Source organism: Lynx rufus, unplaced genomic scaffold (assembly GCF_022079265.1).
Source record: "Lynx rufus isolate CCGP_SWC_20201006 ecotype Redwood Valley unplaced genomic scaffold, mLynRuf1.p SCAF_2, whole genome shotgun sequence".
Taxonomy (NCBI): domain Eukaryota; kingdom Metazoa; phylum Chordata; class Mammalia; order Carnivora; family Felidae; genus Lynx; species Lynx rufus.
Window position 1 is genome coordinate 188697876 of NW_025814834.1, and position 13666 is coordinate 188711541.

The following is a 13666-nucleotide window of genomic DNA, read 5'->3' on the forward strand; positions in this document are numbered from 1 at the left end:
TCAGATGAGGCTGGCGATGCTGGACGTGGTCTCATGACGCCGCCCGGCAGAAAACCGTCCCGAGATGCTGAAGATGCTGCCGTCGCCACCGTGGTGGGCGTGGGTGGAGGGGGCGGCCGCACGGAGAGGCGGACAGTGTCCACTGACGCCCACCTGATAGAGCAGCAAGCCCAGCAGCAAGAGCGCACCCGAGGCGGCCAGGCCGATGCCCACAGACAGCATGGCGGCCAGGGGCCGGGCCGGGGCCGGGGCGGCGGCCAGCCCGGCCAGAGTCAGGCCGGTGACCAGCACCACCAGGCCGCTGAGCAGCACGACCAGGGCGTCCACCCCGCCGCCGCTCCGCAGCAGGGCCACGTGGTGGGGCTGGCGGAGGCAGTTCATGTCCTGCACGGCGGAGCTCATCAGCTGCTTGACCAGGACCAGCAGGGCCAGCAGGCACAGCACGGTGCCCGTCGCCAGCCGCCACTCGCCCGAGCGGCTGCTGGTGGAGGACAGCAGCGCCACGCCACCCGCCCCGCAGCCCGCCACGAGCGCCACGGCCACGGCGAAGCAGAGCGCCGAGCGCCGGGGCTGCTGGGACCACCACAGCTCTACCTGCTCCGCCAGCGCGTCCGGGGGCGGCCCCCCGCCCGGCGGGGCTTGAGCCTCTCCTTCCGGCATAGAGGGGGCGGGGCAGAGGACAGAGGTCAGTATCAGGGGTCAGAGGGTGCGGGTCATGGCCTAGAGCCCCACCCACCAGCTCGGCAGCTAGAGGCCCAGAGTCATGTTCCTCTCCCAGTCCAGGGTATGGCCACCATCACCTGCGGGGGGGGCGGGAATCGCACTTGTCACCTCCCCAGCCTGCTCAGCCTTTATGGTCTCTTCTGGGAGCCTTGGGGATGATCCCAGGGAATCCACCCCAGTGTCCCCCGACGGCCTCCCCCCGCCGCCTCCCCCCCCCCCCCCACTGCCACTTGGGAATGCTTCTCCAATGACCCCGGGGACTTCCCCCACGTAGCACACCTCCCACCCCTCCAGGGAAGCCCCTGGCCCGGCCCCTGACCTCTCCGGGCTCTCTCAGTTGCCTGTCCCATCCCGGCTGGCGAAGGAACTGGTGCCACAGTGGATGATGGGACCAAGAGCAGAGATAAAGCCTCATTCAGGATCCGACTCACATGGCCTCAGCTGTCACCACTGGCTCCTGGGGGGAGGGCTGTGGGGAGGGAGGGGGCTAATGACTTAACTCTTCTGGAACCAGCAGCCTGACCCTGAATCTTTTCTCTCTCTCTCTCTCTCTCTCTCTCTCTCTCTCTCTCTCTCTCGGGGCTGCGGCTACTTCTCTTGTGGGTCAGGATCTAACCCCTAGATCTCTCCTTCCCCAACATCTCCTCTGATTTCCATCCACAGCCGCTGGTGCCCTAATTGCTTTCTCCCTCAAACCTGGATCTCCTTCCTGAGCTCCAGACCCCGAAGCCAATTGTCACCTGGATGTTCCATAGTCACCTCTGATGCAACGGGTCGCATCCCAGGCTCTTAGCCCAGACCTCCTCCCCCTCTCATGTTCCTTACTTCCTTGTGGAGTGTAATCCCAGGGAGGCCACCTGCAAACCTCTCTCCATCCAGTCCCTGTTTCCATCCCCATGGCTCCTGCCTCATCACCCTCTTCCACACCCGTCTTCCTGCCTCCCACTCTTCTCCGTTCTCCCCATCACCAATCCCCCACGACATCCTCCTCCACGATTTCTCTAAAGTGGCGCAAAGGGAGAAGGAGGGCTCTGTGCTGGAACCCCAGCTGCTGTTCTTACCACCCATGGGACTTGGGCAAGGGACCTGACGGTGGTCACTCTTTTAACATGTCCTCTAGAGACCAGTCAGCATGACTCAAACTGGGTGAAATAAAGCAGCTGTGGTCTCTGCCCTCAAGGAGCCCGAGTTTACAGCAGGTGTGTATATGTGATAAATGCTGGGTGTGGGTTAGTCAGAAGAGGGGCTCAGGGGAAGGTCAGAGAAGCCCCGGATGACTTCACCTCTTAGAGCCTCAGTCTCCTTATCTGAGAAGTGAGGACAGTAACATTTTCTTGAAGGATGGGGGCGAGTCAGTTGACACGGCCATTTCAAATTTCCAGTGGGAATTCTTGGGCCCGCACAGATGCCCAAAGCGTGCTTTTTGAATCAGAGAACACAATGTTCTCCTCTTTAATTTAGGAGAGGACTCCTGCTTCATATAGGATGCAGGTCCTGGATAGGTCCCGGAATATGATTAATGTGGCTGTGCATGGGTTACACCTCTGATGAGGTTACTGGTCCTTCGCAACCCCACTCCAGGGGCTGCCTAGCACTTGAGGTGGGAGGAGCAGGTGCAGATGCCCCCAAGGGAGGTGGGGGAGGGGCCGTGGGAGGGGACCTGGAGTCAGTCCCGGCATTCCTCAGGGCTGTGACTTCACGGGGTCGAAAAGTGCTGGCACAGGTGTGCTGGGACAGCGGGGCCAGGCCGGGGGTGGGGTGGAGGTTGTCAGGAAGCGCCAGTGGGAGAGAGTGGGGGCGGTGGGGGTCAGGGGACCATGGGGCACTCACAAGAAACCTGGAAGTGCTGGATCCGACCAGAGCGGGCTGGGCCAGGCAGGTGGGGCGCTCCAGCTTCGTTTCCGGGGAGGCGCTTCACCTGCCTAACCTGCGTCCAGGTGAGCCTCTCGGGTGTGTGTGTGGGGGGGGAGGGGGATCAACAGGTGTTTCCAAGGCAGGGCTTGAGCCGATTGGCTGACGTGGCAAAGCTCCTTCGGCTGGGCCGAGGCATTCCTGGGAAGGGAGGGGCTTCTGTCAACTGCTGTTAGGGCTCGAACACAATTCCCAGATCTGGGTAGCTGGAGGAACGTTGTCTATCTGCCCCAGAGCCTGGACCCTAACCCATCCCCTGGCTCCAAGCCCAGCTTAACTTTCATTCCAGCCTAAACCTAACCCCGACCCCAGCTGCAGTTTCAAACCCTAACTAGAATTCCTAGCTCCGGCTGCAACCCCTACCCCACATCTCAGCCCCAACCCCCAGCCCCATTTCCAAATCCGATTCCAGTCCCGACTCCAGATCCCGACCCCAAATCTGGCTTGAAACCTCGTTCCAGTTCCTCACCCCAACCCCAGCTCCAAATTCTGCAATTAGGTCCTAGACCACAACCTTGACTCTTGTCCCTCAATTCAGCCCCCAAGTCCCAGCCCCTAACTAAAATCCTGCCTCGGCCCCAAATTCCAACACCAGCTGATCCCCAAACCCAGTCCCAGTACACTCATCCCTGGATTGGAGTCCCTACAAGCCCCTTGATCAGTCTCCTTAAAGCCCCAAGTATGTGACTGCAGTAGGCTTGCCTCCTGGATGTGGTTCCTGCTGGGGGAGGTGGGATGGGAGCTCCCCCTGAGGAGGAGGAGGGAGAGGAAGAAGGGGGGGAGGAGGAAGAGGAGGAGGTAGGGAGGAGAAGGAGGAGGGGGAGGAGGAGGAGGAGGGGGAGGAGGAGGAGAAGGAGGAGGAGGAGGAAGAGGAGGGGTAAAGGCTTTTCAGGAGTACACCAGAGCTCCCCTGCTTACAACTCTTGCAGAATAACACTTCAGGATGTATGCCACACTCCTTTGCAGGGCTCACACAGCCCCTGCCATCTACAACTAGACCAGTCATTTGCCACTGGCCCCCTGCCATCCAGCCAGATTGCATGTCACGTCATTCAGTTCTGCATGCTCTGTCCACTGTTTTGCCCTTCTGGTTGGTTTTTGAACTCAGAGTTCCCCTGCATGGGGTACGTCCTGCCACCCAGGCTCCGTGTGGCCAACTCGAATTCTTTAACTGTGATGTCACCTCCTCCAGGAAGCCCTCTCGGACTTTGAGGCCGGTTTAGGTTTCTCTGGTGCACCCATGGCCCCTGTGCTTCCCCCACAGCTGCTCTTGGTGCATGTGCTGTAATTGCCCCTATTTACTTACTGGTCACCCCCCCACATCCCCCCCCCCCCACACGGTGGCCTTAGTGTCCGTTTTGCTAACCATCATGACCTTAGAAGCCAGCATTTTGCCTGGCACGTGGGAGGTAACCAATAAATATTTGCTGGAGAAATGAATGTGTGAGGTGATAGATGCAGGGAGTGTGTAAGACAATGCTGGAAGGGCAAGTTTGGCGGGTTGCACAGGGACGTAGACGCCATGGCAAGGCTCTGGACTCACTTGCGGTGCCCCTGGAGGATTCCGAAATATACCAGAGACATGGCCAGGGCTCTGTTTCTAATAGGGAATCCAGCACCACCCACCGCACATGCTTTGGGTGGGGAAAGGGTGCCTGCTCGGAGGTGGTTGTAGACTGTCCCCCGTCTCCTGGGTGGAGCCCCTTGTAACACCCCTTATTCTCTCTCCTTCTGATATGGATGGAATAGACAAGAAAAACAAAATCAAAATCTTCTTCCCATTCTCAGCTCGCAAAATAATTCTTAAAAAAAATTTTTTTTAATGTTTACTTGTTTTGAGAGAGAGAGACAGATTGTAAGTAGGGGAGGGACAGAGAGAGAGGGAGACACAGAATCCGAAGCAGGCTCCAGGCTCTGAGCTGTCAGCACCGAGCCTGACGGCGGGGCTCAAACTCATGAACCGCGAGATCATAATCTGAGCTGAAGTCGGATGCTTAACCGGCTGAGCCACCCAAGTGCCCCAACAAAATAATTATTCTTGACCCGTCTTAGCTTCGTTCTGTGGGGATGATGGGGGAGCCAGTCACAACCTTAGAGCAGCACTGTCGAATAGAAATAGAACATGAGCTACATGTGTAATTTAAAATCTTCTAGTAGCCACTTTAAAAAGGTAGGGAAAAAAGGGTGAAAATAATATCTTACAATTTTTGTTCAACCCCCAAATATTTGCATCTTAATATACGAGTGATTAAGGAGCTATTTCAGTCCATTATTTTGTGCATCTCAGTTCAGACTAGCTACGCTGCAAATGCTCAATCACCACGTGTGGCTCGCAGCTCCCTTTCTGGACAGTGCAGATCTAGATGGTTCTTCCCCTCAAGGAAAAGTTGGGGCAGGCTGGATCTCAGGGACAGCCATGTGACTGTGTCACTTTGTGAAGCATTGTAAAGGTGTCCTTTGCCCTGGGAGGAGCTGGGAAGTGGGGTGGGGGGAGGGGGGCCGGGTAGGGCTCACCTCTGTGTACTCCTCTTGCTCATGTCTAGCAATTATTTATCCTTCTGGTCCCAAGGAGGGGTTAGCCCAGCCAGCCAGCCATGGTCTAGCTGTCCTGGAAGGAGCTGGGGCAGGGGGGACTCATGACATTTTCCCTCCCTTTCCCCTGGGAAGTTTGAAAAAAACTTGTTGGGTAGGGGTAACAAAGCCTAAAACTTCCTCAGTTTAAACATGGATTGTGTGTCTTTGTTTTCATTCTGGGTCTTATCAAGTAACTTGGAGTTCAAGCGGACAGGCAGGCTCCTTGCAGGGCTTTTGAACCGTGTCCCCAAAGCAGAGGCTGTGGGGGCAGCTCAGATGGGCAACAGTGAAAGCCAAGAGTAGGAGGTGGCCATGGGCACAGAGTGCCAAATGTGGGTTCTAGCTGGTTCATTAGATGGTGGGAGTTCTGAGAGGCCTGCCTCTCAAAAGAGAGGCCCTGTGGCCCAGTCTCCCTGCCTCTGCCACATTCCCACCGAAGGCTACTGTCAACCTGGTCGCTGGAGTGACCCTGTTCTAAGGCAGAGCGGGTAATGTCATTACTGTGCTTGCAAGCCTCCAGTGGTCCTCTTCCGCAGAGAAACAGTCCTCCCCCATCCTAAGGCCCTGAGTTCCCTCCCTGGCTTGCTCATGCTCAGAGACTTTGCACAGGCTATTCCCTCTGCCTGGAATGCTTTTCTCCCCAAGACTCCTTCCTGCACCTTCCTTCAGGAATGTGCTCGAACAGCACCTTCTCAGGGAGAAGGCCTTCCAGGCAACTCTGTCTAAAATCACAGCCTTCCCCATACTTCCTATCCCTTTCCCTTATTTTATTTCCTCTGTTCTCTTATGTTTCTCTGTAGCACTTCTCACTGCCCCGTATGCTATATATTTTTCTTACCTGTCTGGAATGTTGGCTCTCTACTCCCCGAAAATGTAAGCTTCATGAGGGAAGGGATTTGAGTCTGACTCATGGTATCTTCCCTGCTCCTAGAATGGGCTTGGCATATAACAGGTGCTCAGGGAATGCATGTTGAATGAATGTTGGAACAGAACATTGGTTTTGGAGCTAGATTGACCTTGAAGTGTCAAGCCCCAGCTCCAGCTCCATAACCTTAGAAAAATTCATTCTCTTTGGTTGTAAAACGGGGACAATAGTACTTAGTTGTGTGTGTGATTAAATAATATAATCAATTCTTCTTTTTTAATGTTTATTTATTTTTGAGAGAGAGAGTGCTAGCAGGGGAGGGGCAGAGAGAGGGAGACACAGAATCTGAAGCAGGCTCCAGGCTCTGAGCTGTCAGCACAGAGTCCGACGCAGGGCTCAAACCCATGAACTGTTGAGATCATGACCTGAGCCGAAGTCGGATGGTAACCGACTGAGCCACCCAGGCTCTCCCCCTGCTTTTGGCATTTTAAAAAAAATTTTTTTTAACGTTTATTTATTTTTTTGAGACAGAGAGAGACAGAGCATGAACGGGGGAGGTCAGAGAGTGAGGGATTCACAGAATCCGAAACAGGCTCCAGGCTCTGAGCTGTTGGCACAGAGCCCGATGCAGGCCTCGAACTCACAGACTGTGAGATCACGACCTGAGCTGGAGTCGGACGGTCAGCCGACCGAGCCATCCAGGCGCCCCTGCTTTTGGCATTTTAAAATCAGACTAGAGATTCCATTTCAGCTTTGGGGCATGTACTAATGAGATGCTGAAGTACCTAGCCCCAGCTGAACTGGGGATGGAAAGTGGTCTGCAGAGAAGGGGGAAGGACAAGAGAAGGAGGGGTGGTCCAGCCAGGCCCTGGTGCAAGTTTCTTTTGAGGCCTGATTGTATCTCTGCCTTGAGATTCCCTAAGACCGTCCCCCCTTCTCGCCCCCAGCCCAGTGATTTCCCTAGTGGCTTAAACTGGCTGGAGTTGGGTTTTGCTACTTGTAACTAAAGAAGGGCATCCATAGTTCTTCTGTTCAGAACTGGACTCTCCCAGTCCCACTTTTAATACATTTATTACATCAGTACACACAGTAGGGGCTAGGTTAAGTCCTAGTGGACACCCAGCACCCCTGCCAAATCCCACATGAACAACAGGTACACATTCCTGTATCTGACTGGCCATCGTGGGGGATCGGGAATGTTAGTTCTTCCTGCTGCCTGGCACACAGCAGGGTCACCTCCTCGTACATCGGCTCCCATTCCAGTTCAGCTCAGGGGAGTCGGTATCTTAGGTGTGCTCAAAGCATAAGTGGATCTTGAACCTCCAGTGGTCTAGAGGAGCTCGCCCCCACACAGCTCCGGGGGAAGGAACCCCACCCCTGGTCTGGACATCCTTCTCTCTGATCTTTCCAAATCCAGAGCAGTGATGGCAAGGGAGTCCTACCTGGACACACACATATTCCCAGGCCCACCGGGGCTCCTCAGGCACCTCCTGGGAGCAGCTGTCGGGTAAGGACTGGTCATGCCTTGTGTAAAAAGCAGTGGGGAAAGGTAGATGCTGATGCTAGGACCTCCTGTGAGGCAGGGTCCTCAGTGCCAGGAGAACAGGATGGCGAAGGGAGGCTTGCTTGGGAGCTCACCCTGTCTGGCCACAGCCGATGCAAATGGTCTAGAAGAAGGACAGGGGAGCCAATGGGTGTCTGGGGCTCAGAAAGAGGATAGTCATCCAAAAGCACCAGCTGTCCCACCATAGATGAATGACTCCCTAGGTTACCAATGGACCGCAAGCAGAAGAACAAGAGTGGAGTTCGTATGCCGATGCCTAGCCACCTGGGTGACAGTAGAGTCCTGTAGGAGGAGGTGACTGCCAGGCCCACTCTGTCAATGAGGGGGTCAACTGGCTCTAGGGACCCTAGAAGGGGGTGGTGAAAGGGGAGGTTCACCAGTGGGGTGAGAACCTCCCCTGGAGTCAGGATAGGCAAAGTGAAGGGAGGTCTCAGTGCAGCGGCCACCCCAGTCAGGGCCACCCAACAGCTTGAGGTGGGAACGCACAGGATAGACTATGGGAGGCAAACTGGTGTAGCTAAACCCTAACAGTGACTTTTCTCTTTGTAACAAGAGAGCCTGACTTCTCCTTTGATCTCCGAGGCATCCACTTCACAGAGGACTATCTCAAAAAAACACACTGGCAGCCACTGAGGTTTCTTTGTTTCTGAGATCTTGGTTGATTTTAATAACTGACCGTTTGAGCCACTTTCCCCGCCCCCCTCCCTACCCTTCAAATTCCCACTCTTATGTTTTAAATAGCCCACAAAACCCTAGGCCTCACACTTGACCCCAATAAAGCAGAATCCCAGGCCTGTGAGATGGCTCTCTCTCTCTTCCTCCCTCCCTCCTCTCCCTCCCTCCCTCCCCACGACCTTGCTGTGTGGCCCCAGGTGAGATGTATCATTTCCAGGCCCTGTAAGTAATAAAGCTTTATTTTTTTCAAAGTTTCCTGATGGTGGTTGCTGAAGGGTGTCTTGGGATCATAGTAAGAACCACAAGGGTGAGTCTAGCCACAACGTTGGTTATTGATAGGCTGAGACCGGCATAAAACAGCAAGATTGTACCTCTGGCTGCAAATTTGCCAACAAGAGGCCATCTGCCTGCCCCCCGGGCAAGTGAGGAAACACCCTGTTGACCTGCTGGCCCAAGTGCCAGGCTTTGCTGGGATGGGGCTCTCCGTTTCCTTCTGCCTTCACCTCCTTCTCGGCCACTGGACTCAGGGGAGCCTAGTTTGGGAGGCATCAGCTCCCTCTACTTCTGGGTTAGACTTGTGGAGCGTCACACTCCTATGACCTCCACACCTGGTCCAGGTTCTGTCTGGTGCGTCTCCAGAGCAGGCTTAATGTGGTTGGGATGTGGAGGCCATGGACAGCCTGGGCTGTGAGTCCGGCCCTGCTGGGATGACGCTGTATCAACTATTTCACTCTTCCTGGCTTTGATTTCCTCATCTGTAACCTAACACATCTTTTTTTTTTTTTTTTTTAATGTTTATTTATTTTTGAGAGAGAGACAGAGACAGAGACAGAGAGAGAGCGCGCGCAAGTAGGGGCAGGGCAGAGAGAGAGGGAGACACAGAATCAAAAGCAGGCTCCAGGCTCTGAGCTGTCAGCACAGAGCCTGACGCAGGGCTGAAACTCACAAACTGGAGATCGTGACCTGAGCCAAAGTCGGAGGCTTAACCGACTGAGCCACCCAGGCGCCTCCCCTAAGGCCCATCTTGTAGGTGAAATGTGATGGCTTGATTCTAAGGCATTTTTAGGTTGAAAACTCTGTCATTTGAATGTTGCTGCATCCAGCCACAGTGAATTTCCTTCTGGCTGAAGAGCAACCAGTTTTCTCTGCAGGTGCCTTCTTCCTGAGTCTTCCTCCCTCTCCCCGTGCTAGGCGAACTCCCTCAGTCCTGAAGTCAGAAGAATTCACTTCTCAAGGGCACCTCGGTGGCTCAGTCAATCGAGTATCCGACTTCGGTTCAGGTCATGATCTCATGGTTTGTGAGTTCGAGCCCCGCGTCGGGCTCTCTGCTATCAGCACAGAGCCCTCTTCAGATCCTGTCTCCCTCTCTCTCTGCCCCTCCCTGACTAGCTCTCTCTCTCTCTCAAAATAAATAAACTTAAAAAAAAAAAAAAAAAAGAAAAATTCACATCTCTGCATCTCTGCTGCCACCATCTGGGTCCCAGAAGCTGTCCTCTTACTTGTAGTTAGCCATGGTGTCTTCCCAACAGCCCCCTGCCTCCACTGTCGGGTCCCTTCATCAATGCTCCACCCAAACACCCAAGACAGCTTTAAACACAGACACAGCCATGGAACCGAGAGCCTAGGAAGAGAGGCAGCATCACACCATCAAATGGGTATGTTAGAGTGAGGGTTCTGAAGGAAAACAATACGGTACGTGTAATCTACATGGGGAAGGAGGGATCAGGGACTACCTTTGTGAGCAAGTGACATTTCAGCTACCATCTGAAGGATGAAGTTCACTGAGTGAGGTGTGGGTACAAGAACATTTCAGGCAGAGAAAACAGTATGTGGAATGACCCAGAGGCAAGGAAGAACTTGAACTTTTATAAGAACTGGAAGGAGGCCAGTGTGGCAAGAGCCTGGAAGTGGAGGGCAGTGGCTCTTGGTGGCTTTGTGCTGGCCTCTGGACAGAGTCATATCTGTAATGCACCTTTAAACCCTGCAGCACCTAGCCCCGCTGACCTCCCTGATCTCATTTCAAGTCAGTTTCTTCTGCAAAGGTAAAGCCAATATGCTAGTTCGGAATGAAATCTGTGTCCCAGAGGGGCCCACCTGCCGGGCATGATAATGTAATGGGCTGTCGTCTCTGTGGTTGAATCAATTAGAGGGTGCCTGAATCTTTCCCTACTCCCTGAGCCTGGTCTCCTAGAGCAGAGGACATGCTGCGTACACAGTGGTCTGGAGGGGAGGAGCTGGCCACTCTGACAGGGTGTGGGCTAGGGGTGGAGGTCAGGGAGTTGCTAAGGAGCGAGTCCCACGTCGACTGCTTGGTAGCCTCTGCTGTGAGCCTTCCTTCTGATCTCCCCAGGCTTCAGGAGAGCTTTGCCAGGCGTGACAGCTACGTCTCAGCTCTCGCTGTGAAAACTAACCCAAGAGCAGTGCCCAGAGCTGGGGTAAAGCAGATTGGGGAAGATGGGGAAATGTCTTGGAGATGCCAGGTGTAAGACAGCCAGCAGGGACCAGCAGAGACCAGGGGCTTAAATGTTTGCTATTTGGATATTAGAAGGGTGTCTGGCTTCTGAAGGTGGGAGAAGACAAGGACATCTGGGTTATGTTCTTTTGCTTGAGTGCATAAAATGTCACTTTTCCTGGTATGTGTGACTGGGGCGCCCAGTACGGTGGCCTAGGGGAAGAGGTACCCTCCCCCCACCTCCATTCAAATGGAGGAGCAGGGCAGGGCCCTGCAGAACAAGAATGACCAGTGTAGAGTGCACAGAGTGCATGGGTGTAAGAGAACCCTCTGTAAATAGAGCTCTGCTTACAGTCCTCACCACAGGGTCAGCAGGGGATGGAGGGCCTGGGGGAACTCTAGTCACTTTGCCATGTTCATTACTGTCATCTTTGCACACATGTACAAATCCCCAGAAAAATCTCACTATGCTTCATAAAGGAGAAGAAAACGTCGGTGGCTTTGTCTGGTCCTGACTGGGCTGCCAGGAGAGGAAGCCAGGTCAGAAGCGGCAGGCAGTGATACTTAGGGTAGGAGCAGGCAGCCCCATCCCGGGGGTCCAGAGAGGACAGAGGGGCAGCAGGAGGCCGGGCCCAAGTCCAGTGTGATCTCCGCAGTGACAGGCAGCCCTGTGCCTGGACGGGGACAAGCAGCGATGGCTTGGGATGAGTTGAGCCCCCCGCCCCCTCACTTCCTCAGGGTCCTCTCTCTCTCTACTCGCTCCCTGGCTCCTTGACTAAGCAGAGAGTTGGACCTGGTTGTGGGCAAACATCTTTATTCTGACCACGTCCCAAGTTCCCCAGGGCAGGAGAAAGAGGCTGGTGTGGCCAGTGCTGCAGGGACTGCAGGGCCAGCCCAGAGCCGGCCGGGGGACAGAGGCACAGGGCTACCTCTGATGCAACTGCAGGTGGCTTACCAGAGGGGGTCACTTGGTCTGCACCTCAAAGTCCACTTCTGACTCAAGGAGGGAAGGAAGCCGGACGACAGAGAGCGGGTGGAAGCCCGGGATCTGCTCTTGCTCTTGGATCTGCTCTCGGAGGCGCTGGATTTCTAGGCGTTGCATTTCGATGATTCTCCCAGTTTCTTCTTGCTCATTCAGTCTCATGGTGGGAGCGATGCTGGGCATGGCCTCGCTGGGCACTGGAAGGGATAGAGCAGGACTAATGTGGGCCTGGGCTGCCACAAAGCTCTTTTGAAACCAGCGTATCCCTCTTTCTTCTCCTGTCTCCTTAAATAGTTATGAGCACTTATTAAGGGACAGACACTCAGTCCCAGATGCCAGGGGTAGAGATGGGCCATTTCACCGTGTAGCAGACACGGAGGAGTGAAGAGACACATTTCAGAGTGAGACACAAATGCTGGGCAACACCTCAGCCCAGTCTGGCTCCTGAGCCCCTCCAGTGGCCCCCGCTCATTCCCCTGTTCCCCACTCCCCAAGCAGGGTGGTGCTCTCTTGCTGACCTAGGTTGGCTTCCAAGCCCCCAGTCCTCCTCCTCACATAAAACTCCTGTGCCAGGAGCCAGACTCTTGGCACCTCTTGGGCTGGCCACCCACTCCTGCTCCTTGAGGACTCCCCACCCCCATCCTCCTGTCTCAGGTGCTGCCATCATCTTATGTGATGCTGACGTCCGCAAGGGTCCGTGGCTCGTCCCGTTCCCTGGCCCCCACAGGCTGAATCTCAGCATTTGTGTCCTCTGGCCTCCACGCCACGTCAACACCCATTCTGTGCTTCCCCTCCTTCATCACGCCCAGGACCCCGCACTTTGACGTCTCTACTCTAGTAGCCCATCAACCATTACCACCCCTCTGACAGCCTTCTCCTTAAGATACCTGCTCTCTGACTGAATGTCGATGTCTTCTTCCTGGACAGCTCCATTTTTGACCTACCAAATGGGTTCCTTTTAGATCCACTCCCTTTTCTATCCAGTTAGACCCACTGTGGGTTTCTTCTGCCATTTTCTTGACAGCAGCCTCGATATTCGAGATGCCTTGTCCTTCTGCCCCATACGCCCTGCACAGCCCAAACCCGAGATGGCTCAACCATCCATTGTCTCCATTAACACCTGGCCTGTTGCGTGCTACTGAAAAAAGTAACATATGAGATTCAAATTCTCGGTTTCCAACCCCAGATGGACTTCCTGTCCATAGTCAGCAAACTCTCAGTGACCCCTCCCTCCCACCGCCCCAACCCACCTGCCACCCTGGGCTTTTGAACTTTGGTCTCTTAATTCCTTGTCCTCACTCTTTAAAGAAAATTATGGTCAAATGTAACTTAAAATTTATCATCTTACCATTCTAATTAATTAATTAATTAATCAATTAAAATTTTAGTTAACATAGAGTGCAATGCTAGTTTCAGGAGAATTCAGTGATTCATCGCTTACATACGACATGCAGTGCTCATCACAAGTGCCCTTTTCAATACCCAACACCCACCTAGCCCATCCCCCATCCGCCTCCCTCCATCAACACTCACTTAGTTCTCTATCGTTAAGAGTACCATCTTACCATTCTCAAGTATAGAGTTTAGCCGTGTTAAGTACAATTTACATTGTTGTACAATCAATCTGCAGAACTCTTGCAAGAACACTTATGCCAGCATTCTGCTTTCCGTCTCTAAGACTTCGAATGCCCTGGGAACCTCAGATAAGCAGAATCACACGGTATTTGTCTTTTTCGGGTCTGGCTTATTTCACTTAGCATGATGTCCTCCAGGTCCAACTACGTTGCAGCATGTGTCCGATCCTTCCACTTTAAGGCTGAGTAATATTTGTTTGCATGTATACATCATATTTTGTTTATCCATTCATCCGGTGATGGGTGTTGGGTTGCTCCCGCCTTTTGGCTACTGTGAATAATGTTG

The 13666-nt window shown here is 54.0% G+C and overlaps 2 protein-coding genes across 2 annotated transcripts in view; both read right to left on the reverse strand.

The window, feature by feature from the left end:
• On the reverse strand, positions 1 to 660 carry TMEM125 (transmembrane protein 125). Its single transcript, XM_047083693.1, has one exon. The coding sequence runs from the start codon at positions 658 to 660 to the stop codon at positions 1 to 3; it is 660 nt and encodes a 219-aa protein (XP_046939649.1).
• Positions 661 to 11728: 11068 nt separating this feature from the next.
• CFAP57 (cilia and flagella associated protein 57) overlaps positions 11729 to 13666 on the reverse strand; it is a 69846-nt gene continuing 67908 nt past the window's right edge. Inside the window, exon 22 of the mRNA XM_047085240.1 lies at positions 11729 to 11943. Within this exon, the coding sequence (XP_046941196.1) occupies positions 11729 to 11943 (215 nt within the window). The remainder of the gene's footprint in view (positions 11944 to 13666) is intronic.